We start from the raw sequence: 27632 nt of genomic DNA on the forward strand, positions 1-27632 counted from the left end.
AAGTGTTGGTTTTGTCCCTGCCAAGTAAATAATACATGGTAAAAGCAGAGGTCATGCTTAATGCTTATTTTCTTTCCCTTGTGATGCAGAGCTCATAGACGGTGTTCAATAAATAATTGTTAATGGACTGATAAGGAAAAGAAATCAATGGCAACCTGCAAAATTAATTTTGTCACTCTGTCAGTTTCAATTAATCCTATTATGGGTTGAAAATTATACTTTGTTCTCCATTCGAAAACCAGGCTACATAACTGCAATGAAGAAGCTTATTCAGCCTCCATTATTGTCTTGTGGTCTTATAGAAGCAGGTGATGTTTCTCTGAATCAAAACTACAGAGCATCACTCACTGTGTATGCTGAGGCCCAAGACATGAGTAAGGGACCTTTGGTCCCACAGGAAGGCTGTCTTTATTCCATATGAGAGGCCTGGGGTGCACGAAATTCATGCATGGGTAGGTTCCCTAGGCCTGGCCGGAGATCAGGGCTGATCTGTGGGGCAACTGGCAGGGCATTCAGGGGGGGCCCCACTGGCACCTGCCTTGGCCAGCCTGGCACCACCTGCTCACCAGCCCCACCCCCTGCCGCCGCTGCCGCTGGTTGCCTCCCTCAGCGGGATGATGGAGGGGTCCCCACTGGCACCCACCTGGGCTGGCCTGGGGCCTGGGGGCTAGGGGCAGCTCCTGCATTGAGCATCTGTCCCCTGGTGGTCAGTGCACATCACAGCAACCAGTCATTCCACCAGTCGTTCCCCAGTTCAGTCAATTTGCATATTAGGCTTTTATTCTATTGGATGGTTAATTATATTTCTGAGATACAAATTCACCTTTCCCCCAGTTGCATATCCCAAAGGAAGGTTAAAGCAGATGAAAGAAATGGTGTGATCGTCACTTCCTCACTGCAGGCTCTCTCACTGCAGGCCTCAGGTGGGTCTTACAGGAGTTGCTGGAGAGAGAGAAATGGATGTTCCTGACCATGTCAGAGCTAAGGCCACTCTGTTTTATGTTCTGAGATATCTGGAGACTAATTAATAGGAGAAAATATGATGGGGGTAATGGCAAAAGTGATGTGAGCCCTTGTCTGGCTCCTCTGAAGTCACTCAAAGTGGTGTTTTGTTTGACACGGGGAGAGATTTAAAGGTTTAAGTTCATTAAATTCTTTCTCATCCTCCAGAGGAGGGGAAGGTGTTAGCATCTCCATTTCACAGGAAACAGAAAGAAAAAAAGGAAAAGAGAGAGTGGATTCACAGCCTGGAAGTCTAACACCAACTGACCACTCTTATCTCAAGAGATGGCGCATGGGAGGCCCGTAGCAACAGGAGAGGTGAAGACATTGAGAAGCAAAAGCAAGATGTAGTCAGGGTTCCACGGGGGAGGGGGCCAGTGTGGGCTGAGAGAATGTGGGTTATGAGAACGCCCTATGGGTCTCAGGGTTGGTTTGGAGTACTTAGCATTTATACTACAGTCCTAGCATTCTGGCAGAGGGTTCCTGTGTGGTCCCATGGCTGTCTAATGAAACAAACAAAACATTAAAATCCATTGTCCAGCCCTCTGACCTACTCTGGAGACGTGTACATCAGTTAATTAAGACCTTTGAGTGATTGCCTCGTTAATGACCATTGACCACATCACTGTACTGTCCCAGAAAGGGGGCTCGAGGAGGATGCCGAGAAAGGCTGTGGCATGGGCTGTGGGTTCATGAGTGGAAGAGATATGCAAGAATGGCCCACATAAAGGCCGGGTTATTTGCATGTTACATAAGTAAACAAGTAATTTTTGTCATATTTGTGGACCTGTACCAAGAATAGACACGCTTCTTCTACAGGCTACTAGTCCTCTTGTAGCTCTTCCTCTGAGGTCTTTAGGCAGAAAGATGCAGAAGAGGCATAATGCCATCCCTCTCCCTGAAGACGGTCTACAAGACTGGGTCTCTCTTTGGTTCCTAGTCAGAAATAGTATTTATTCTTACTGGCAAGGCTCCTTCTTTAACTAGAATTATAACTAAGAGAGATGCAACTCTGAGCTACAGTTTAACAACAATGAGAATATGATAATGATGATGATGATGATGATGATGACGACGATGATGAATTGTATGGTGCACTTACTATTCACCAAAATGGTTCTATGAATTTAGATGATATTCTCCATTTACTCCTCACAAAGTCCTAGGAGGCAATATTATTATTATCCCCATATGTCAAATGAGAAATCTGTCACAAAAAGGTGAAGTATCTTGCCCGAACTCACACAGCCAGAAAAAGATGGCTTTGATATTTGAACTCAGACAGTTCAATGGTGTTGCACAAAAAATTACCATAGTGTTAACCTGTCTAATTACTAGGGAAACATGTTTTCAGTTTCAACTCCACATAAGAACAGACTTTTTCTGTGACAGAGGGATGATGTTTACCATCCACTATACTAAACCTGCAAAAAACAGTGAGTTCCCAGCATGGCAACTCCCAGAAAGAATCAAGGATAGAGAATCAAGATGCTGGAGCATCATGCAACTATTTCCTTACCTCGCAAAGAAGCAAAGACACTTGCTGCAAGAGGCTTTGAATACAGGCCCGACCAGGGTTCAAGTCTAAATCCAGCACTCAGTGGACATGTGACTTCAAATGAGTTACTTGACCTATTGACATCTTGTTTCCCTATTCCTGGGAAACTACCAACTGTCTCATGGGGCTTATCACAAATAATAAATGTGATAATGTAAGAAAAGCAAAAGCTCTGCCATGTAGTTGACACTCATTAATTGACTGTAATTATTATCATTAGCACCATATTGGAAGGGAGCCAATGTTATGTCAAATAATGTGAAGAAGCCTCTGACCAAGCACAAAAGTTCTACTATGATTTCTCGGCGATTAATAATGAGACGCCTGAATGAAGAATTGAGACTTCCTGCACTGATGCAGTTTCCAGAGGGTGATGTCATGGACTTGTCAGAACCCTGGATAGACAGGCCTACAACTTCAGACATACTGAATGAGGTTATTAGCAGTTTCCAATAAAGAAGAAAATGCAAATTGGTGACACAGGCCACTATATAGCCTTTAGAGTTTGTTGAATGTGTGATTGAGACAAACTACATTAAGTATACGTAGATATTTACTGCTTTTCCCCTCCTCTCTTCTTCTGAGGAGGCAAGCTGCTTCTCTATGGAAACAGAGTGATGGACAAATATGCACAAATGAAGAAGCCGTGGATATGCAGAAAATGAAAATAAAGATACAGAGGGTCAGAATAGAGGAGGGGGAGTGGGAAAGATTCTAGGGGTGGGATTCTGAATGTAATAATCACAGCTAATACTTCATTGGAACTTTTCACATACCAGGTCCTACTTTAGGTTTGTTATATATGTTATCTCATCCTCACAAGCATGCTATCATTATTCCCCTTCTATAGATGAGTGAACTTTTTGCAGGATAGCCCAGCAAACAAGTGGAAAAACCAAGATTAGAACCAGGCAACTGGAATTCCAACTCTATTATTCACTGTGCTGTATCAGAAGAGACTGTGGCAAGATCATAAAAAAAGAAAAAGAAAAGACATCTGAGGAGAGGAAAAGTTTACTCAGAAAAAAACTTTAAGCAAATTTTTGTTGCATAAATCTCTGGCCCGCTGTATGCCCTTAGTCAAAACATCAGTGGAGATCCACTGAAGCTCTTCAAAGTGTTCTGAGCTAGAACTATGCTTCCTTTGGAACATGCAACCCCTACAGAGACTGGTCGTAGAGCTAGATCCAGAAAGTCTACTGATATTCAGGTACAGATACAAATATAAGTTACCCATCATTGTCCTTGTAGATTGAGGATTTTTAAAAATATATACACTTGGGGGAAATTTCCTACAGACTTCCACTTAAATATAGTACAGATATCTAGGTTCCCTACCCCTAGTGTGGCTAAAGACAGGTAAGCAGCCTCATTGAAGCAATAGCTTAGCTAAGCCCATTTTGTCTGACCTACCACGTACAACCCTGGTCTCCACTTTCTACCCTAGAAAAAGAGCTCACATGGGCATCTCTCACTCCTTATTGCTGCTGAGTTCCATTTCTCTTGCTTTCTTCTGGATCAGGCCCATGGGACCTGCTTGTCCTCTCTCATCTTATTTGATCCATAGACTCAACATATTTCCTATGAGGATCTGACCTCCATTTGGCCTCCCCAGTTCTGCCTCCATTCCTTAACAAAGCCCATGGCCAAGACCTCCTTCTGATGCTCAGAGTGGACACCTAATTCCCCTTGGGAAGTTCTATCTTCCCTTCTCCTACTTCAATAACAGTAAAGAGATGAGTCTTCAATGACTTCCATGAATAGGGACAAAGAACAGGATTAACGTTTTATCAATATGTGTGTTCTCATGTACCCAAATATGTATGTGGGCATCTTAGAAGGCATGTTAGTCAGCCCATGCTGGCCATGCATTGGTTCAGCACTGAGAGAAACATCTTTAAACTTAAAAACTTCTTAAAAGTTGTAAATTGTCTGTCTTAAAAAGGCAGCGATCAAGTGGGACTCTTCCTTGAGATGCAGGGATGATTCAATATATGCAAATCAATAAATGTGACACAGGTTAAGAGAATAAAGAATGAATTCATAGCCCTAGCCGGTTTGGCTCAATGGAATAAGCATCGGCCTGAGGACCAAAAGGTCTTGGGTTCAATTCCGGTCAAGGGCGCGTACTTGGTTGCAGGCTCTCCCCGGCCTGGGCCCTGGTTAGGGCTTGTGCGGGGAGGCAAACAAGCAATCGATGTGTTTCTCTCACATCGATGTTTCTCTCTGTCTTTCCCTCTCTCTTCTACTCTCCCTAGGAAAAAAAGAAAGTATCAATGGAAAAATATCCTTGGGTGAGGATTTTTAAAAAAAGGAATAAATTCATATGATCATTACAATAGATGCAGAAAAGCACTATTCAAAATTAACATCTTTTGACAGACGAATAAATAATATCTACAAATAGAATACATATTATTTAGTCACAGAAAAAAGAAATTCTTCTATTCGTGACAACATGGATAAAATTGGAGGGCATTATGCTAAGAGAAATAAGCATAATACTTATATGTGGAATCTAAAAAGAAAAGCCAATTGCGCTGGCGAGTTGGCTCAGTGAGTAGGAGCATAGTACTGTACAAAGAAAGGTCACAGGTTCAATTCCCGGTCAGGGCACATAACCAGGCTGCAAGTTTAATCCCCGGTTGGGGCCCATATGGGAGGCAACCAATCAATATTTCTCTCTCACATTGATGTTTCTCTCACTCTCCCTCTCCCTTCCTTTTTCTTTAAAATCAATAAAAACATATCCTCAGGTGAGGATTTAAAAAAAAAAAGAAAAGGAAAGGAAAAGCCAATTTCATAGACATAGAGAATAGAATGGTAATTGCCAAGGATTGGGTGAGGGTGGGTAGAAAGATGTAAGTCAAAGGTCACAAAGTTTCAGTTACAACAACAACAGTAAATTCTGAGGATCTAATATACAACAAGGTGACAATGTTAAAAATATGGCATTATATACTTGAAACTTGCTGAGAGTAGATTTTAAGTATTCTCATCACACGCATGCAAAGATAACTATGTGAGGTGATGGATGCGTTCATCATCTTGATTTTGGTAATCATTCCACAATGCATACATATATCACATCATTATGTGGTACACATCAAACATATATGATTATACTTGTCAAATATGCATCATTGAGATTGGAGAAAAACAAAAAGAATTGCCATTTCCTGCTTATCAGAAATCAATGGGAGAAGAAGATTGGCTTACCCTGGTTCCATACTGTCATGTGTTCTTTTTTAAAAAATATGTTTTTATTGATTTTTAGAGAGAGGGAGAGGTTGCCTCCTGTACACACCCCAACCAGGGATCGAACTGCAACCTGGGCATGTGCCCTGAGGGGAATCGAACTGGTGAACTGGTGACCTTTCAGTGCAGAAGACGACACTCAACCAACTGAGCCACACTGGCCAAGGCCACATTGTTGTTTTTAACCACTCCATGTTGCTAAAGGTTCTAAGAAATTATTTGCAGGGCATTTGGGTAATTATATTATAACCAATGTTCAGGTGGCAGGGAGGCGCAGTAGATAAATTACTAAACAGCAAAGGCACTTTTTTACCGGACTTAACCCAAATGTCATTTTCTCACCAATAGTCTCTCTGACAACTCTAATTAAAACCTCAACCCTGGTCCCAGCTGCTGTTTCTCAGTGGTGAGAGAGTCGGGCTATAGACCTAAGGATCGTGGGTTCGATTCCTGGTCAAGGGCACATACCTGGTTCAGGTTCGATCCCTAACCCCGGTCAGGGAACATGCAGGAGAGAACCAATTGATGTGTCTCTCTGACATCGGTGATTCACTCTCTTTCCCTCTCTCTTCCCTCTGCACTTCCACTCTCTAAAATCAATGGAAAAAAAATATCCTCGGGTGAAGTATTAAGAACAACAACAAAAAACCTGCAACCCCTTACTCCCCAAACTTCCTTACTGCTCTATGTTTCCTTTTTCCATAACACTTGACACATTCTAATTATTAAGTTACATATTTATTCTATCACTTATTACCTGTTTTCTACTATTAGGATTCAGTTCTGCAAAGGTAGAGATCTCTGTATTGTTCACTGATATATCTCACATGTTCATAACTGTGTCTGGCACGTAGTAGGTAGGTACTCAATTGACTGAATGAACTGCCCAGCCAGCATAGCTAAGTGGTTGAGCTATTCCAGTCAGGGCCCATGCCCTGGTTTTGGGCTCGATCCCCAGTGGGAGGTGTGCAGGAGGCAGCCAATCAATTATTCTTTTTCATCATTGATGTGTCTATCTCCCTCTCCCTCTCCCTTCCTCTCTGAAATCAATGAAAATATATCTTAAAAATAGATACACTGGCTGAATGGAATTGAAATTAGGAAGGTGGAAGTTTGGACTCTAGAATCATGTCTGTTACCAACTGGCAGCAGAGGGTCTCTTGGGAAAGCAATTTGCCGTATCTTCCTTTGGAACAGTCCACTGTTCCAAAAATCAAATGCACAAAGATGAAAGTGTTTTTGAAACATAAAAATACATAAAATATAAAAATAGTATAATGACATACAAATGCTCAATGTTATTTTCAAGTACAACTGCATGCAATGCTTCATTTATTCATACAACTTCCACCTTTTTTGCAAATATCTTAGTATTAAAATGCATCAGTAGAAATGAAAAACAAATTGATGGTGAATTTTTCCTGACTGTCTTTGTTGCTAGGGTGAATCACTATATATAATAAGACACCCTGGCTGCAGTTGATGAAGCTGGCAAAGGTTTCTAAAATAGTCAAGGAATTATTTAGACGTGGGACAGTCTAGCTCATCATCACATGATACATTCAATATCATTACTGTTCTCACTTCCCACCCCTACAGTGTTTACTCATATAATTTTTGTGAATATTTGATTATCAAACAGAGAAAAATTTTTCATAAATGCATATGCCTCAGGCAGTCGTGGCAACAGGCTGTTGCTTGGACTAGGAGATGATATCCCCAAGTAGATGGAAGGAAGGGGTGGTCAACACAATACCCGCTCTTCACCGCTCTCTGAGCCCTGGCAGTGAACAGGGCCTTGTGTGTTTTTTCAGCTGTTCAGAGCACAGTTTCGAGATGTCTTTCAGATTGCAAGTAGACTACCTTGACATGGAGGAGTAAGAAACGTGGGATGGGAAAAACAAAACAAAACTAAACCACAATGGCTTCCTGGAACAGGAGTTAGTGATGAACACTCACAGGAAAAAAAATACAAGCAGGAATGAATGAATTATAGGAGAGTGAAAACCTCACACCAGTCTGCTTCGGTACATAAGTGTTGAGAAAGAATGAAGAATAGTATGAGTAGGATCATGACTGACTACACAAGCCTGAAGCAAACGGAAGAGTTTAAAGAACTTGACAAAGTGAGACTTTCTCAATGTAACACACTTGGAAAGGTTGAGGATTTATTTTTAAAGTGTAAAAATTTCTGTCAGAGAAAGGAGAATTAGTGATGACTTAGACCATTCGCTATAAAATTATTTCTGAGGTGTGCAGTCACTGGCTTAAACAATGGGTGAAAATTCAAATGTAAACCCTTCAAAATAGACATAAAAGTAAATACTCTACTTTACTTCTCTCTTAAAGAAAATCAATCAGGATCTTTCATAAATGGAACTGTGTGCTCCCAAAATTCATTATGTTGGAGCCCTAGTCCCTAGTATCCCAGAGTGTGACTGTGTTTGAAGAGTGGATCTTAAAAAAGCAATTACTTTGGTGTCTTTATAAGAAGAGGAAATGTGAACACACAAGGAAGTCCAAGAGATGTCCCCACACAGAGGAAAGACCACATAAAAACACAAGGAGATGGCAGCTGTCTGCAAGCCAAGGAGAGAGGCCTCAAGTGAAACCCTTACTGCTAACACCTTGATTTTGGCTTTCCAGCTTCCAGAACTGTGAGAAAAATAAATTGTGATTGTTTAAGCTACCCAATTGGTGGCCTTTTGCTATGGTAGCCTTAGCAAATGGATACGTGGAAGTGCCCACATTTTGTCAAATAGATTTGGAATAAATGCCAGAAAAAAATAATTGCCAACTAAATAAATAATTAGACTTGGCAAATAAGCACCGACTTAACAGTAATTATGCATTTCTGTACTGTCTTTGATAGAGTAATTGGGAGACTAATGGTATTTAGGAAGCTGACTGCCATGACATTTGAATATATATCCATATTTTAGCATTAAAAAATAATAAAGTTGACACAAAGAAATCACTCAAAATATTACTTTTGTCATGTCAATTTCTTCCCTTGTTTTCTATAACCAAATCTTAATTATAATATGTCTGGAATTCAAGCTGCCTTTCAACCCCAAGGCCCAATGTTATAATTTGGGGTTTTCTAAAGTATCTTTCTCAGTGTTCATTAGTGTTGTCGATCTCTAAAAGTGGCTATAGCATAAAGGAGTTCCTATATATGCATTCGATCCTATAATCCTTTTTCCCCCCTTCACATCATGAAAATACACTCTGGAAAATGGTGTCTTTTATGCCAGTGCTACACCAACAGAAAGGTCATAGGACTCACTTGAAATGTTAAAATGCCCAATGAGGTCAGGGGTGGGGGGGCCTGAGATTCTGCATTTCCAACAAAATCCCAGGTAAGGCTAATGTTGCTGGTCCAGGGGACATACTATGAACAGTGAGGCTTGTGCTTTCTATAATCAGTGTCCACATGCCCTAGAGGAGTAGTGCCTGTCAAGGCCAATGACCATGACCATGACCAATGACTATGACCCAGGGATGATGGTGTTCTTTCTGCCTTTATGTGTTGTCCTTATGTATTAGATCCATAGCACATATTTCCCCTCCATTCTTCAAATCTGTCTTGCATTCCTCCTATCTTTTCATTTAAAAAAAATAAAGTGAGAGATCACTAGACAGAGAAACAGGAAAAAAGAATTCCTGGCTGTGCAAATGGCAGGAGGTAAGGCTCAGAGACATCAAGTGAGAGATATGTCTGGATACTAAGGAAAGTGGCAAACTGCATGAATTTTTTTTTTCTTTTTAAGAAATTAACATAAAGTTAAACTACAAAGCTACAATAAGACCAGACCAATCCAGGGAATTCTAACCCAAATTTAACTCTGAACTAATAACCATTTATGAGTGATGACGGCCCTATGGTCTTGAACTTTATTGTTGATGTAGTTGAGGGTGGATTCTGTCATCTTCCATCTCTTCTTTGTGCACAGCCTACTACCTACCTACCTACCTACCTACCTACCTACCTTCTCCTCTAATACCTGTCCCTGTCCTCTTTCATCAGAGCCTTTGTTTCAGCCAACTGCTTTCGTTAGAAAGAAATCAGTGAGAATCCTAATTAGATATTGCTATTTGAACAACAGTTAAGGGTCCCTCCTGGAAGTAGTTTTGGAACACTGGGACATACTTTAGGCAACATTAAAGATGATAAGGAAATCCTCTTGGGACCAATGACTTATGAGGAGAGAAACTGGTGACAGTTTAGAATAACAGCAATTTCAGAGATAATTTCAATTAAGAAACAGAACGTCACCTATTTCTTCTTTAATCTATTCAGATCAAATGAGTTGTGTTACAAATTAAGTAATGAAGGTAGGTATGGTGCCCTGAGTGTATATAACTTAAATTGTATGATATACATACATATTTGATTTAAAGTTTCAATAGAAGTGGTCTCAACTCAGGACTATTTTGTCCTCCAGGGGATCTTTGGCAGTTTCTAGATCATTATTGGTTGTCACAGCTGGGGACAGGGAGCTACTGACAGCTGCTGGTAGAGTCCAGGGATGCCGCTGAACATCCTACAGTGCACAGGACAGCCCACTCAAGAAAGTTTTCGGAGCCTAAAATGACAATAGTGAGGAGGTTGAGAAACCCTGTTATAAACTAATTCTATTTCCTTCCTGAAACTCTTTAGTCTTCATAATCTCCCACCAATGTACAAATTTTGTTTTTTCTAATTCTCACCTGAGGATATTTTTCTGTTGATTTTTAGAGAGAGTGGAAGGGAGGGGGAGAGACACATAGAGAAACATCAATGCCAGAGAGACACTGGATTGGTTGCCTCATACACGTGCTCTACCCAGGGCCGGGGAATTGAGCTTGCAACCAAGGTATGTGCCCTTGACTAGAATCGAACCTGGAACCCTTCAGTCCGAGGGGTGACACTATCTACTGAGCCAATGTACAAAATTGGATTCTAAGTAAAGGAAACCAGTTCTTTTGAAATCTTGATCAACCACTTTGTCTAGGGTGATAAGCAATTCCAAGCACAACTTAAGTACACCACTATGGCAGCTACAAGTACATGACGTTTCTGTAAATTTCTTTGAACAAAACAGGGCTGACTCTCTTGTGAAAATGTAAACTTTACTTGACTCCCTCCCTCTAGGAGAACATGTAATGGAAATAGGCATTTCACCCGCAATGGTCTAAGAGAGGATGAAGATGTATTAGCTTCAAGACTCTCCTTGTAGATTTACGCTTATACTTTTCAGGGCAAGAGAATCACTAGTACAAGTGTCATTAGTGCTTTTTGACCGTGAGAAACTACTCAGAATTCTGAGGCAGCCATTCATTGATGGTGTTTGTGCAAAAGCTCTTTCTCCAAAACTCTGGTTAAGCAGCTGGGACAAAGGTTGAATTGTTTTCATTTTGAGAAAAGCAATTGTTACCCTCAACATTCCAGGCAAAAATCAAACAGAGAGAATTCATTGGATATTAGATGTTTGGCCCCAAAAAACAATCAAGGGAAATAATATAACCATTATTTGTAGAAACACAAGGCACTGAAATCTATAAATATAATGAATGCCCATTTGAAAGGTTTCTGGTGATGGGAGGGCCATGCGGAGAAATAACAGAGGTCAGACAGAGTCTACAAAGTCAACGAGAGGGGAAAATGGCCTTGAAGCAAAATTCAAGGGCAGAGACAGATCAGGAGTCTACTTATAAATTAGAGCCGCTTCTAACTGGTAGAGCATTTATTCAGCAGAGGCAACCAGGTACCCTGCCTTCCCTGCCTGTCAGACCTTTCCCTTCTCACTTTCTTTCCATATCTGCTGTCCGGCCTTCCCCCTCCTGCTTGCCTGAGCTTCTGACCTGGCTGTGGCAGCCTGAGTCACAGCTCCTGCACTGTCCCTGACTCCCAGTGTCCTCTTGAAGAATGTGGCCTGTCCTTATTTCCTGACTGCTGCATTGAATGAGAGTTTGCCTTTGGCTTCCTCCACCCTGCACTTGACTGGGCTGGATTCTCCACAGTGGACAGTGTGTGTGAGTGGTGGTGGTGGTGGGGGGGGTCCACCTGAGCCTCTTCCCCACACAGGTGTGAGGCTAAGATGTTAGAGGCCCTCTGAGAGGGACAAACACCCACGTGGTGTCATGCTTACAGAATGGGCACCTGCAAGTAGGCCAATTTGAATGTAAATTGCACTTTTTTTTAAAAGCTCTGTGTAACAGATACTTGAAAAGCCTTGACTTTTTTGAGATACTTGATTATGGGGATCAAAACAGCCTCTTTAGCTGAGTGCTGCATTGGGATAGGTCAAACCACCTCCTATTTTTAGTTTGCAAAATGACTGACTCATAGGAGAAACTCTGGTACCCCGCTGCCACGAACAACCTCCATGTCTTCCGTCTCCTAGAAGCTGTCAGGACATTTTACAGAAAAACTGCAGGGCCGTTCGCCAGCCAGGCGGCCTGGAATGCATTTTCACCTGTATATTACATTTCGCCATCAAAGCATCCTGGGTCTGAAAATTAAGTTTCAAATCAATCTTTTAAAAATTTAAAATAAAAAACAAATGAGAAAAGCAATGTGGGTGAGGGGAGGTGACGGGTCTGAGGTCTTGGATCCTTGCACCTACACTTGGTAAAGAAATCATTCACCCAGGAAATGGTAGAGATTTGGGAAAATGTGTCTGTGTCTTCAGTATTCCCAGAAAGCATTTAGGAAAGTCAATCTCGGGCTCCTATTATTTTCGCATAAAAAAATAACAACTTGTCAGTCCAAGTAAGTAACTGGAGTTTGGTGGCAACTGGCACTATGTGAAAATATTGACTCGATTCCCAGGCACCTTGCATGTGCGAAATTCACACTCTGTGGCGGCTCCAGAACATCTAAACAGGAGCAGCTGAGGGCAGCAATCTGGTTGCAAGTGGTAGTGGGAAAATTTCTGGAAGGTGCATTTGTATTTCAAATAGTTTGTACTTAGATTTGATATTAAAGGTCAATTAAAACAGTTGTGTGTGTTTTCTAAGATGCTCATATTGCATGTTACAAATGATTGAGTAAATAGTTGTTCTTTAGATCAAAGACTCTTGTACATGCCTAATATTCATACCCACATACTCACATGTAATAGAGGGGATTTGGAGGGTGGAGAATGCTTTTTAGAAATTGGAGCAGGGTGTGCTAAAGAATGCCACACACCTGCCACCCCTTGGCCCCACAGCCATTCACAACTATTGGCTTTTTACCAGCATACACTAATGAGCTTGTAGCAAAAGAAAAAAGGAAGCTCTTAAATCATATAAACAAGCTCAGTTGATAATTTAGCTAATATGTAGATTTTCTCTATGGCAGGCATTAACTTCTGTTCTCTCTTGGTTCCACAGATGTTTTTGCCAAGGTGATTAAGAGCTATTCAAGCCCTAGCGGGTTTGGCTCAGTGGATAGAGAGTCGGCCTGCTGATGGAAGGGTCTTGGGTTTGATTCCAGTTAAGGGCACTTGCCTGGGTTGCAGGCTCGATCCCCACTGGGAACGTACAGGAGGCAGCCAATCAGTGATTCTCTCATCATTGATGTTTCTCTCTCTCTCTCTCTCTCTCTCTCTCTCTCTCTCTCTCTGTCTCTCTTCCTCTCTGAAATCAATAAAAAAAAATATTTTTTAAAAAAGAAAAGCTATTCAAGCCCAGCCTGTGTGGGTCAGTGGTTGAGCATCGACCTATGAGCCAGAAGATCACTGTTTGATTCCCAGTCAGGGCACATGCCCGAGTTGTAGGCTCCATCCCTGGTATGGACGAGGTAGCCAATCAATAATTCTTTCTCATCATTGATGTTTCTATCTCTCTCCCTCTCCCTTCCTCTCTGAAATCAATCAATGTGTGTGTGTGTGTGTGTGTGTGCGCGCGCGTGTGTGTGTGCGCGCGTGCGTTTTTAAAAAAAAAAGAGCTATTCAAACCTGTCTTTGAGACACTGGGTCAGTCACAGGCAAAACCACAGGAGTAAAGTAAGTAATGATGGGATCTGTATATTGTTCACTTTTATAGTCTGGAAAAGCTTATCCACCAACTGTACCTCAAGTTTCTATTTCCTGTTCACTTGAGACATGAGGGCACTAAAAAAATTGTTCTTCTTCTAGTCCCCAAATTCATTCTAAAACAAGTTATTTTGTCTTCCCATTTCTTAGAATCTGGAACGAGGAAAGGTCCTTAGAACGAATGTAGAAAGTCAGAGATAAAACAGGACCTACAGATGACCTGCCAGATGAAAATCTGAGGGGCTGAGGAATACAGTGATTTGTTCATTCTCACCGCCATAGGGGTAGATCATCACACTGCCCAAGAAATCCCATCACCAGGTCCAGGAGGCCCAATGCTGTTTTTAAGGTTAGTGTAGAAAGTACATATTCACTGAGCCTCAGGGTGGCCACAAGGGCCTGTGAAGTTGTTCTTAACCCCTTTCTAAAGCCAATGGAGTCAAGGTAACCTGAAAACTTGTTTTTCTTTCAAGAGAGCAATGTCCTAACATACCATCCCTTTCAAACTATGGCTTTAGGCTGGCCAGGGGGCTCTGTGATATAAAAAGCCCTTACAGCTAACAAAGATTGAACACATGAGCATCGAAGAGTTTTTTTCCTGAGCAATTAAAAACTTCTTGTTCTTAAACAAACCACCATCATATTTAATGAGGCCAATTTTTCATTTTTGCATGAAGGGGTCTGACCTTAATAATGTAATGTTATGCTACACAGCGAAGCCTTTGAGTTAGCAGGAGCAAAATATACACACCTTTTAACAGTTGCAGAAAACACAAACCACAGGAGAAAACATACATATACATACAGAAAGCAGTCACTCCCCACATGGAGGATAAACAGTAAAACTCATATGTAGAATGGTGCTCCCCATTTATCAGCAGTTTCTGGTTTTCGCCGTTTCAGTTACGCAGGGTTCTAATATTACATAGACAATGGATATAAAATGTTTATTTCCACTTTGGGGACTATCCATGGTTTCAGACATCCACTGTGGTCTTGGAACTAATCACCAGCCACGGTGAACACACGGTAGCCACTTGGTAAATATTTGCTGCTGAATGAATCCTCTGGCCAAATGGAGGGGTTACTTGAGAAAAGCAGTTTATTCAAGGCCGAAACCAAGGCAGTCTGTGCTTTCCTAATGACTGCATTGGTGATTCTGAGGATTAGGGTCTGTCCCTTACCTTCAAGCCCACGGGCACAGCTTCCTACCCTGCATGGGGTGCTGCTATCAGGAGTAACTATATCAAGAGGATGAAGCGAAGAGTCAAGACTCCCTTGTCTGACTCATCACTGTTATGCTCTCATCTAAATACTTCACTTTGTCAGCTAGAAGCAGCTGTCTCTCTCTCTCTCAGACCCTCTGTGTCTAAGGGATGGCCTTGGGAGACAGAGGAGTTAGGGGCACTGCCACAGGTGCACCCTGACAGAGTTCCTTCCGCTTCTCAGTGATCTCCACACACCAAGCCCCTTCTCCTCAGTGGCACTGGGAGTTCTCCCCATTATTTCTTTCAGATCTGAAATCCCTCCCTGGTAGTAAATAAGGAATGTCAATAAGCACAATGCCCCTTTACTGACCCCGGAGGCCCCTGTGTGGAGTCCTGCAGCCTTTCTTTCAAAACGTAATACTTGAGGGGTCTAAGGTTGGCCATTTCCCTGGATGCATTTATTATTTTATTCACTCTTTAGGGCCTAGAGAACATCTGTTTACCGAACACCTGCTATATGCCAGACACTCAGCTACATGTTGGGGTGCAGTTAGGAGTCAGTTAGGCCTGGTCCCTCTCCTAAAGGAATTGCTGATCTAGCAGGTGTAAGAGGGTATAGTCGTAGAGCTGGGTGTGTGCAAATCGGAATGAAAAAGGGTTCCATGAGAATGACAAACTCAGGGAAGTGACCCCACGTGAGGACAGGCTGTTCAAGCCGAAAGCTGCACAATGATTAGCAATGAGAGGAAGGGTGGTGTCTATCAGGAAAGGGACAGCGTAAGCACATTCAACACATGAAAGATGGCCTGGCCATAACCGGTTTGGCTCAGCAGATAGAGCGTCGGCCTGCGGACTGAAGGGTCCCAGGTTCGATTCTGGCCAAGGGCATGTACCTTGGTTGCGGGCACATCCCCAGTAAGAGGTGTGCAGGAGGCAGCTGATCGATGTTTCTCTCTCATCGATGTTTCTAACTCTCTATCTCTCTCCCTTCCTCTCTGTAAAATCAATAAAATATATTTTTTAAAAGAAAGAAAGATGGCCTGTGTGGCTGATGCCAGGAGGAAGTGGGAGAGGACAGGGAGGTGAGCCTGGAGGGGGATGAGGTGGTCAAGGACCTGAGCACAGTCGGAAGTCTCTGAATGGTCTCCGGTGGGGAAGTGGAATGATCTGATTCACTCTGGCTGTGCTGTGCAGAGGACTGAAGGAGGGCCGGGCAGATGACCGGCCTGCTGGGAGGACACTGCAGTTCCCAGACAAGAGTAGGTAGCTGGTTCTGCTGTGGGTTTGGTGGAGATGGGGGAGAAGGAAGAAGAGCAGGCAGGCTGACTGAGCAGCAAGGCAATGGAAGGAATAAAACAAGCCTGCAGCCGCTGAAAATAGCTGTATTGCTTTTATATCTCATTACAAAGAGGAGCTTTTATTTTCTTTGCTGGAATGCATATTTTGTTCCCAATTTACATCCACGCCACCCCACCCAGACCACGTGACTTTGGTACCGAGTTGCCATAATCTGCACTCCATTTCTTCAAAAGGCTTGGAAATGAGGTACAACAGGTGTCCTCTGATCAGCTCAGCGAACTCTCCGAGTGGGTCCCGCCTCTCAGCCCTTAGCTAACCTTGGAGGGGGTGAGATAGCTGAATTTTGGAGATGAGGAAATTTGAGTAAATTTTTTTTAAAAATTCATTTCTCTGGCCGACGGGTGTGGCTCAGTGGTTGAACATCAACGCATGAACCAGGAGGTCACGGTTCGATTCCCGGTCAGAGCACATGGCCAGGTTTTGGGATTGATACCCGGGAGTGGGGGCATTCAGGAGGCAGCTAATCAATGATTCTCTCTCATCATTGATGTTTCTATCTCTCTTTCCCTCTCCCTTCCTTTCTGAAATCAAGAAAAATATACTTTTTTAAATTTTCAGTTCTACTCTCACATCAACATCTCTGTCTCTCTCTCAAAAAAAAAAAAAAAAAAAAAGAAAGAAAATTCAGTTCTATTGGTAATGCTTCCTATAGTAGCCAATATTCCTTATTACAGAGCACTAAGTTGACTTGTTAAATTCTCTTAATCAACAAACCCTGGTGCAAATTAACTGTCTTTATTAAATGTTACAAACACTGCAGGGGTGGGGGGACCCTCAACATTTCACTTGCGAAAGCAATTTTAAAAAGTTCAATTATTTTTCCCCATTCACATTTTACTAATATTTTATTTGCACTAAAGCCATCCTTGTAGAAGACTTCCTAATGACCACAACATTGACCCGGCTTGTGTGGGTCAGTGGTTGAGCATTGACCTATGAACCAGGAGGTCACGGTTTGATTTCCAGTCAGGGCACATGCCTGGGTTGCAGGCTCGATCCCTAGTAGGGGTGTGCAGGAGGTACCCGACTGATGATTCTCTTTCATCATTGATGTTTCTATCTCTCTCTCCCTCTGCCTTCCTCTCTGAAATCAATATATATATATTTTTTTTTTTAAATTTTTTTTTAAAGACCACAACATTATGTGATAGGCTGAGACACCTTCCATTCACTTTATCACATCACTCTCTCTGAACAGTAAATACCAAACTGAAGGAAGATGGTGCATAGATAGAAGAAAAAATATATAATGTGTGGAAAACAATATATTATAATAAACTCAATAATCAAGAAATATTGAAGATCTAAAACTATCACCATTGAGTCATAGATTAATAATTTAATGTACTCATGCATTCTTCATTAAAAAATTCTGGACATATAATTTTATATGATTTATATTAATGACAATTTAGAGATCCATCAGAGGTTCCCAAATAGGGATCAAGTGCTCTGAAGGGTTGTGAGGCTGTGTTTGGTGGGAGGAATTGCAGAAAGTAGACAGAGCATAGGGGTGATCATTTCAATTCATTCAGAACAGCTTTTATTGGTTTGTGTATTTATTTGAACTATGGAAACTCAATTTCAACTGAATGAAGAGATTTCTGCCTAAAAATATTCACAGCAACCAAAAACACCCCACAAACTTACTAAACCAGCTCTCAGGAGCTTCCACTTCTAGCCATGGAGAGATCAATAACACCCCCCTTCCTGTTGGGAACTAGAAATGCAAAATAAAAATAATTTGCTTAAAAGCATGGGACATGGCCACAGAGGTCAAAACTTAGACAAGGTCAAAAAGAGATGATCATTGAGGGAGCTCAACTCTCTGCATTTCCTTTTTCCTCCCAGAGATTTGCTCACTCTTAGTGCTGACAGGGAACCTGAGCTGCCTGGCAGAGTGGAGAGGAAGGTAACTCTTGAGGGTTTGCAGCAATCTCCTGAGGCCTGGAGGCAAAAGCTGGTGTCCAGGCCAGCCCAGGAAGCAAAGATGTAAAGCGAAGGTCCCATAGAGAAGGCAGATTCAAAGACTGGCACTTTATCACCAGTTTTCTCCCAAGACCTTTGTCTATTAAGTTACGTATCGCAGCGGTCAAAAAGCAAATTGGAAGCATAAAAAAGCAAAGTTTACAGCCGTCTGATGTTGGACAGACAAAAATTGAAGTAAATGCTTCACAAGGGAGGTGGGTTACTAAATAACACAACTGGCCCTGTGTGGCCACCCCTGGAAGACTATTCCGTAGGCCGGGGTAAACGGAAGACAGATTATACCTTAGTACAGCGGTTCTCAACCTGTGGGTTGAGACGCCTTTGGGGGTCGAATGACCTTTTCACAGGGGTCGCCTACGACCATCGGAAAACACATATATCATTACATATTGTTTTTGTGCTTCATCACTATGCTTTAATTATGTTCAATTTGTAACAATGAAAATACATCCTGCAAATCAGATATTTACATTATGATTCGTAAAAGTAGCAAAATTACAGTTATGAAGTAGCAACGAAAATAATGTTATGGTTGGGGGTCACCACAACATGAGGAACTGTATTAAAGAGTCGTGGCATTAGGAAGGTTGAGAACCACTGCCTTAGTAGGACTACAACCCAGCGTCCAGTCACTTCAGTTGTTGATGGATTGAGACGGTCACCCTCCTGCTGCCCTTCAGAAGACAGGCTGAATTCTCTCTGGAGGAAAACACATTATCCTGGCTGCTATGTTCTGGCTGTTGTGTTCCCCCTAAATTCATATGTTGAAATCTTAATGCCCGATGTGACAATACTAGGAAGTGAGGCCTTGGGAGGTTCTTAGTCATGAAGGTAGCGCTCTTATGAGTGGGACTAATGTTCTTATAAAAAGACACAACAGAAACCCCTCCCCACCCCCATCCACTCTGTGAGGACACAGCAAGAAGGCACCTGCTGTGTACCTGGAGGAGGGTCTCCCCACGCTGGAGCCTTGATCGTGGACTTCCCAGCCTCCAGAGTCATGGGAAATAAATGTATGTTGTTTATAAACCACCCAGTCTGTGGTATCTTGCTATAGCAGCCAAATAGAATGACACAAACCCTCTATATTTTTCCATACAGATGTCTGCCCTTCAACCAAATATTACCTGGCTTATAAAAAAATAATTCAGGTAAAAATCAAATAATAAAAACAGACACCATAATAAAGTCTGACTCCAGTGTGAAAGCCTCATGGAGCTCCCTACTTGCTTACTGAAACAAGTTCCAATCCAATTCAATAAAACCTGGTGCATTCCGTTCATCAGTCAAACGTCACAGGTGAGTTGTAATGAACAGTCTTACTCCTTGAATGTTTGCTGATGGCATCTAAGTCCCACTTTTCCCCCCTTTCGTCTTGACCCGCAACTGGGCAAGCTGATTAAAGCAGCCCACTTTTTTTTTTTTTAAAGTTCACACCGTTCAAATCCCAGCCCCCTGCATGGACATCTTGACTCCAGCCCCAGCCCCTTACATGATAAAAACCCAAACCACTTGCTCTTGTCTTTGCTGAATCCACTGTGGACAGGCTTGGGTTCTGCTCTGCCCCCCACCCCCCGCCCCAGAAAGTCCATGCATGTGAGTAATACACCTGCTCATATCCTCTTAGTGACTGTGGTTGCTGCAGCAAAACCCAAGCCAAGTGGGGGAAGGTGCCCTCTCTGGGGTAATCACAAAACAGAAACAAAATGAACTGAAATAGTGGAGTATTTGACTTGGATTTTTAAAATAACTATCATTAATATACTTTTAAATGAGATGAACTGATAATGATTCTTACCAGAGAACAGAAATCATTTTTTAAAATTTGACTAGAAAGTCTTTTAAAAAATGAACTCAATAGATAATGTCAGGGAAACTGTACACAGATGAAGACAGCATGAATGGGCTAGGCAATAGACAATAACCAGACATAAGCATAGCTAAGGGAGAAATTTATAGTCTTAAATGCATATATTACTAACATTTTTAAAAGGCTAAAAATCAATGATGTGATCATTCATTTCAAAAAGTTAGAAAAAGAACAACAATGTGTGCCAGAAGAAAGCAGACAAAGGGAATATAAAGATAAGAGCATAACTAAAATAGTCAACAAAGAAAGTCTACAAAGCTGAAAGCGGTAATTCAGAAAGAATTATTAAATTGATAAACCTCTTGCAAACAATCAATTAAAAAAAGAAGGCACTGATTGCAATAGGAGGAATGGGGGGTGGGGGGGAAACAGTAATGCAGATTCTTGCACATTAAAAAAATATAAGAAGAGATACATAATTTTATGTCAAAAAATCAGAAAATGAAATGAAAATAACAAATTCTTAGAATACAACCACTAAAACTCACTGCCCCCAAAATAGAACATTTAGCCATACATTTAGTAAAAATAAAATAAGACCTGCAATTTTTAAGCCTTTCCTCAAATATATACCCAGACTCAGAGTGCTATATCATTGAATTTCTCCAAATATTTACAAAATAAATAATGCCCATCTTACACATTCATTACTCCAAACAATAAAAAGAAGGAATAATTTCTTACTCATTTTTGAAGGAAAGCAAAATTTTGACATCAATACCTCTAAAGGTGAATAAAAGAGATAAAAATCATATAGTCTGCTCAAAGTCTATAGATAATGCATTTGATAAAACTCTACAGTACTTATTTGTGATTTAAGAAATTAATTCAGCAAAGGAGTAACAGAAAAGAACTAAAATAACCTAATAAAAGTAGCTGCAAGAAATCTGGAATACACAATATTATTAATGGTAAAATATATACATCTTCTCACTGGGATCTGTAAGTTACAAAAATATCTTTTATCACAATGATGCTGAAGGTCTGGGTAGTGAAATAATGTTAGGGGGAAAAACAAGATATAAGAATTGGAAAAGAAGAAATACAACTGTTATAATTCACGGACAACACAATTATGTGCATAAAAAAATCCAAAAGAATATAGTCAAACTTTTGGAATTTGTAAGTGAATTTACCAAGGTCAATGGATATAAAATCAACATATCAACAAAGTTCATATTATAGACAAAGATACGTCCAGAAAGATGTCCTAGTCCACAGAGACACTTTCAAAATTAGGAAAAGGGTGACTCTCCGCCTATGGCTCCAAGTTCTTTTCATATATGCATCAGCAATGAGGCACTTACTAATATTTAAAGGATAAGCTACAGAAATTCTTTTGTGTCCAGTTCCTCTCCAATCAAACTGAGGCCTAGCCACACCCTAGCCCCTACATCTACCTGGACATCCAGACATTCTAAAATGTAGCTGACTGCATTGACTTTTCCCCCTACCCCCAAGACCCCGTCAGGGGCCATGAAGGTAGGGCAGCAATTTTCTGGGGTGTGGGTCCCAAGCTATCTTTCTGTTCTGCCACAAGTTGAAGATCAAGGATCACTCATAGTGGTTGGATTTCCCTACAGTGAAACCTGCGGATGGGATGGGGCAAAATGGTGATGCGTCCAGGGTCTACCACAGGAGAAGAGAGAATGAGCAGTCATGAGGTCTATTGGCCCCAGCCTCACATTCATATAGGATGTCAAGTCTGAACTCTACGTATTATCTGTAAATGAGGCTGCATACAGAATTACAGAAACACAGTAACAGTCTTGCACAATAAAAAAATATATATATATGACAGGACTGGAAGTAGGAAATATTTATCATGCAACTTTAAACTACATCCCTTTCTTTACCCACGATGCCCATAAAACACAATTCATTGGTGTTTTCTATAACTTCTGCAATTGTCTCATAAATACTGTAAATATATCAATGGGATACTATGTACATTACTACTATTATTTTATTACACACAACTATTGAGAACTTCTGTAGCGTGCATTCAGCATTATTTCTTTTCCTCCTCTTTGTCCCCTCCCACCTGGCTTCTTCTTCACCTTCTCTTTCTCAAGACATGGAAGTGGCCGGGGCTGCCAAGGACAACCCTGGAAAGACTCTGGATTCCTCAATGGCCAAGTGACCTCTCAGAAAATGTGGGTAAAATATGAAGGGTAATGGAGTGCTTCTCTCGTAGGTGGAGGCAGAGCCAGAAAGACTCCCTTGATGAGGTAACTCTGACCCTGTGTTTTAGCTCTAGGCTGGAGTTGCATGAAGACACTAGGATTATGGTAGAGGGTTCAGGGTTCCACTACTTTGGACTAGGCTTTTGCACATTCGACTTGCTGACTGCTATCATTCGTGAGGACACAGATGGGGTCCCAGAGGACCCGGGGCTCCCTCTGGGCCCGATGCTGAACATCCTACTGCCTGCTGTCTTCAGCCCCAGGCAACGGTTGTGCTGGCCTAACCAAACTCAGCAGGTACACAGGGTACAATTAAATAGGAGCACAGCCTGTCACTCACTCCAAGAAACATGGAGAGGATTTCACATCTGAGGAGCCTAGCCAGAATTTAATTTTGCCATCCTAAGAGGGAAACCATTTTTACTTTGAGCTTGCATTCAACTTGTCTGATATTTTGAGTAATTTTATTTGGAATTACAGTGGGGACACACCTGAGATTATTGTGGTGGTGGTGGTGGTTGGTGAGTGCCCTGAGCCTGCAAACATTTGGACCTGCCCCTGATAACCATTTCCTAAATGTGCCAGGGTCCTCGCCCTCCTGCAATCTTTTTCTCTAGCACACACATCTCCTGCTTAACATCTGTCATTTTCCATGTCGCTGCACATCACTAAATCCAACCTTTGCCAAGCTGTTGGTTTTTAGCTCCTAGACTTAGACAGCATGGTTGTCATTTCACTTTTATTTTGTTTCCCTTGGGGGCGGAGAAAAAATACTTTTTTTTCAATATCACACAGCACAATTTCCCACTTATAAAATAACACCCACAGATGTCTCTAACGTATTCTGTACTTCTGACCCTGTACTTATACTCCGGCTACTCCCCCAAGATCCTTCAGCAAGACTCTGAACGTCTCTTTGGGGGAGGAAGGATTTTTTTCACACGTTCCTAATGTGGATTCTTGCACATCGAGGTTAGGAGTGTGGAGTGGAGAGGGGGATGCGGAGGAAGAAGAGGGAAAGGTTTAAACTTCCAACTGACAGTTTCTACCCCTCAAATTCAGGACTTTGGAGTGTTCCTTCTACTTCTGTTTCAGCCTCCATCTATTGTTCAGCGATATTAAGAGACATGTTCCACATCATATTTAGTGTGTGGGATACTGAGAGGAGAGATGGCTGATAACCTGCTTCCTCTGAAAGGGATGGAGTCCTTAGAAAGTAGAGAAAGGTTCCACGACGTTATTACTCCAGGAAAACCATAGAACGGCTGCCTATTGAAATTCCAGGAGCCACATGGAGAAAACAAACCTGTGGCTAACTCCCAGTCTTCAGGTCTCTCTTGCCTTACCTCCACCAGCTTGTTGGCATGTTCACGGAAAACCTGGGCATATTCCTTCACTTCCTTCTCATTCCCACTCTTTGCAGCCTCAATGAGAACCAGCAAAGGGACGTTGGTTTCCAGGAAAGAATCAGATATGTGATCCATCACAGCTTTCCGAAGCTACAATAAGCACAAAAACAAAAACACACAATTAATGAAAAAAGTGGTCTATTTATGAGTCTATTACTCATGTGACAGGATAGATTAAACTACTGCCCAGTAATATAGTTTTTCTAAACTATGCCCAGCTCCCATTATCCATTAAAATAATGTGTCAATTCTGTGGTGGTGTTTTTGTGGTGTGTTTTTTTTAAATTATAGTTGATTTTCACTATTAAATTAGTTTCAGGTATACAACATAGCTATTAGATATATCTTATGAAGTGATGACCATAATAAGTTTAGCACCCATCATAATTATGACATTATTGAATATATGCCCTATGTGGCACATTACATCCCGGGGACTAATTTTATAAATGGCAGTTTGTACTTGAGCCCCTTCACCTATTTCACTCCCCCCCCCCCTTGCTAACTTAAAAGTTGAACATATGGCTGATAGCTCAATACATTATAGGCCCTCTCTCATCAATGGTCTGCTCTCATCCTTCATTGGCCCAAAGGTCTCCAGGATGTTTTAAATGGTGATAAAGTTCAAGGACTTGGGCTCTTTAGAAAAAGAAGAGATCTAGGCATCAAAAAGCAAGTGGGCAGAATTTCAGATGTGGAGTTGGGCCTAGAATCCACCCTGGAACTGGACCACTTTGCAGTCTCCTGCCCTTTCTAGATATATTATTTGTATTTGATGGAGGGGGAAACATGAAACATCTAACAATCTCAAAATGACTCTGCCCAGGTGCTATGGCTATATAGTTACTGTGCTCCAGAAAGAAGTACTTAAAATTATTTTTCAAGGTAAGTAAGAATAAAAGACCCACATTTCTAGCATAATTACTCATCATTCCTACATGTTAAAACCGAAAGCAGGGCAGCTGCATAAAAATGAAATTTTCATGAACACTGAACCTGAAAAATGATCTCAAGCCTGGGTTGGGGCAGGGGCAGGGTGGAGGGGGGCAAAGGACGGGAAAATAGGGGACATCTGTAATATTTTCAACAATACCCAAAGAGGGAAAAAACTGCAATTGTCCAAATGTACACAGGAAGAACACATCCAAATGTAAATAAACACAAGAGAAGATGATTAACGATGTGCATGTTTCCCAGACAAATATACCTATGCAGGAGTAATCAGGCAGATCTTTAGATAAGGTGAAACATACACACTTGTATTGGTCAGAAGAAGAACTTTAAACAAAGTTCAGTTCCTTTTGCACTAATTACCATAAAGTATGTATGTGTGTATGTATAACTCAGTTTGGTTTACCTCCCAATTGGATTTGACGTTTCACCACATAAAATATAGTAAACCTTATAGAAAGTTAACATTAATTAGCTATTCATTTGGCAACCTGTGCTAAAATACTGTGCAGGAATAATGTTGGTTTTTGGTGAGTTCATATGTCCCAGGTATATATAATGTGCCAGATATTCAACTAAGATTTTTGCATATTATACCATTTAGTCCCCACATCAACACTATGAGATACAGATTATTTTTATATCAGTTTTTCAACTAAAGAACATGGGCCCATCCAGTGTAACTCAGAGGTTGACCTATGAACCAGGAGGTCATGGTTCAATTCCCAGTCAGGGCACATGCCTGAGTTGCGGTCTCGATCCTCAGTAGGGGGTATGTAGGAGGCAGGGGATCAATGACTCTCTTTCATCACTGATGCTTCTATTTCTCCCTTCCTCTCTGAAATCAATAAATAAATATATTAAAAAAAAAGAAGATGGGACTTAGAAAAGCTAGCTAATTTGCCTGCAATTATAAAGTGGCAGATCCCAGGGTTAAGAAGATCTGAAGGGGACAGAGCAATGGCCACTTGAAACTGACCTGCCATAGCTGTCTTCCAGGACAGAGTCCCACATGCAGGAGAAACTATTGGGAGTGTAATCAAAATTGAACTTGACAGTGACAACATCGATAAAAGAAAGAAAAGGTCTAGATAAAGTGGGGGAGATGAGCAGAGCCAGGCTATCTAACCCATCAAGCCACACAAAAATAACAGATGACAGAGCTCTGTAAAGCTAGAAGAGCTACATGCATCAAGCCTTTTTCTAAACCTTAAGGAAAGATGGATTTCACATAAAAATGAACAACATAAAGTTATCAAGGTCAAACTCATATAAAGTTACTATAAGAAAAATGAGAATATGAAATATATCATCCCTATACACACTGAAAGCATGCCAGAAAGATATGCCTGTAAAACAAATTAAAACTGCAATCTACTATTTAAAGTAAATTAAAGCACACTAAGACAATGATATAAGATATGAGAGGACAACATAAATCAGAAAGAAAAATATCGTAGAATGAAGTCATGAAAGTCAAAAAAGAATTATGAATATAAGAAAAATCATTTGAAAAAGAAGACTAAACATGAATAAGTAAACACAACAGACAATGCTTTAAGAGAAAAGAAAAAAATTTAAAATAAAAAATAATCTATATAATAAAAGCTTAAGTGACCATTATGGCGAAATGACCAGAATGACCGGTCGCTATGATGTGCATTGACCACCAGGGGGCAAACGCTAAACACAGGAGCTGCCCCCTGGTGGTCAGTGTGCCCCCACAGTGGGAGTGCTTCTCAGCCAGAAGCTGGCTCATAGCTAGCAAGCACAGCAGCAGTAGTGGGAGCTCCCTCTCCCACCTCCGCAGCAGTGTTAAGGAGTAGCAAACCAAGAGGTAAGGAGCAGTGATCATGTGGTGGTAAGGAATGCAAGAGGGTGCAGGCCGGGCTGAGGGACACACACCCCCCCACCAGTACACGGGCCTCTAGTCTATATATATAAAAGCCTAAGCAATTAGAATGCCAGAACGACTGGAACAACCAGAACGACCAGTCGCTATGATGCACACTGACCAAAAGGGCAGACGCTCAATGCAGGAGCTTCCCCTTGATGGTCAGTGTGCTCTCACAGACAACCTTCCGCGGCCAGCCAACTTTCTCTGGTTCCTCCCCGCAGCCAGCCACCCTCCCGCAGTCCTTCCCCCGTGTCCAGCAGGCCCCGGCCAGCAGCTGGCAGGAAGGTCCCAGCAGGCAGCTGGAAGGCTCTGATCAGTCCTGATCATCGGCCAGACCTAAGGACCCCACCCTTGCACAATTTTCATGTACTGGGCCTCTAGTTTTTTAATAAAAGAGATAAAAAGGATTTGAGAAAAGGTGATACATCTTGAAAATAGGCAAAGAAAATTCAAGATATGACTACCAGAGGTCCCTGAAGAAAAAAATCAAAGGAAGAAAACAGAACGTATACCAAAAATCATAACTCATGCAGCTATTCTTTAAAAACATAACATATAAATATATAAGCATGTTATATATTCACATAAGTTATATTATGTACATGTAAAATGTACATAATATATACACACACACTACATTTTGAAAAAAACATTTCATATACCTGAAAAGACTGACCCACAATAACAACCAAAATAACTAGACCCTAAAGAAAAAAAAGGGGGGGGTATGAATTTAGGCAAGTAGAGCACAAGTTTTAAAAGGAAAAAAAATTAGATGATCATCAGACTTCTCAACAACAAAGCTACATGCTAGAAGAAAATGAGGTAATCTGTTTAAGATACTGAAGGAAAGAAAATGTGAGCTAATAATTTTATAACTAGCAAAACTGACTTTGAAGGACAGAGACACAGACAAAATTTGGTCAACTTTCAAAAACT

General features: G+C 41.3%; 1 protein-coding gene across 2 annotated transcripts in view; it reads right to left on the reverse strand.

The window, feature by feature from the left end:
- The window catches only part of CTNNA2 (catenin alpha 2), a 1123259-nt gene that overhangs the window by 204765 nt on the left and 890862 nt on the right, over window positions 1–27632 (reverse strand). For both annotated transcript variants that reach the window (XM_036333987.1, XM_036333986.1), the window contains exon 9: window positions 23783–23935. In XM_036333987.1, the coding sequence (XP_036189880.1) occupies window positions 23783–23935 (153 nt within the window). The remainder of the gene's footprint in view (window positions 1–23782; window positions 23936–27632) is intronic.

This window comes from Myotis myotis, unplaced genomic scaffold, assembly GCF_014108235.1.
Source record: "Myotis myotis isolate mMyoMyo1 unplaced genomic scaffold, mMyoMyo1.p scaffold_m19_p_14, whole genome shotgun sequence".
In the NCBI taxonomy this organism is placed as follows: Eukaryota; Metazoa; Chordata; class Mammalia; order Chiroptera; family Vespertilionidae; genus Myotis; species Myotis myotis.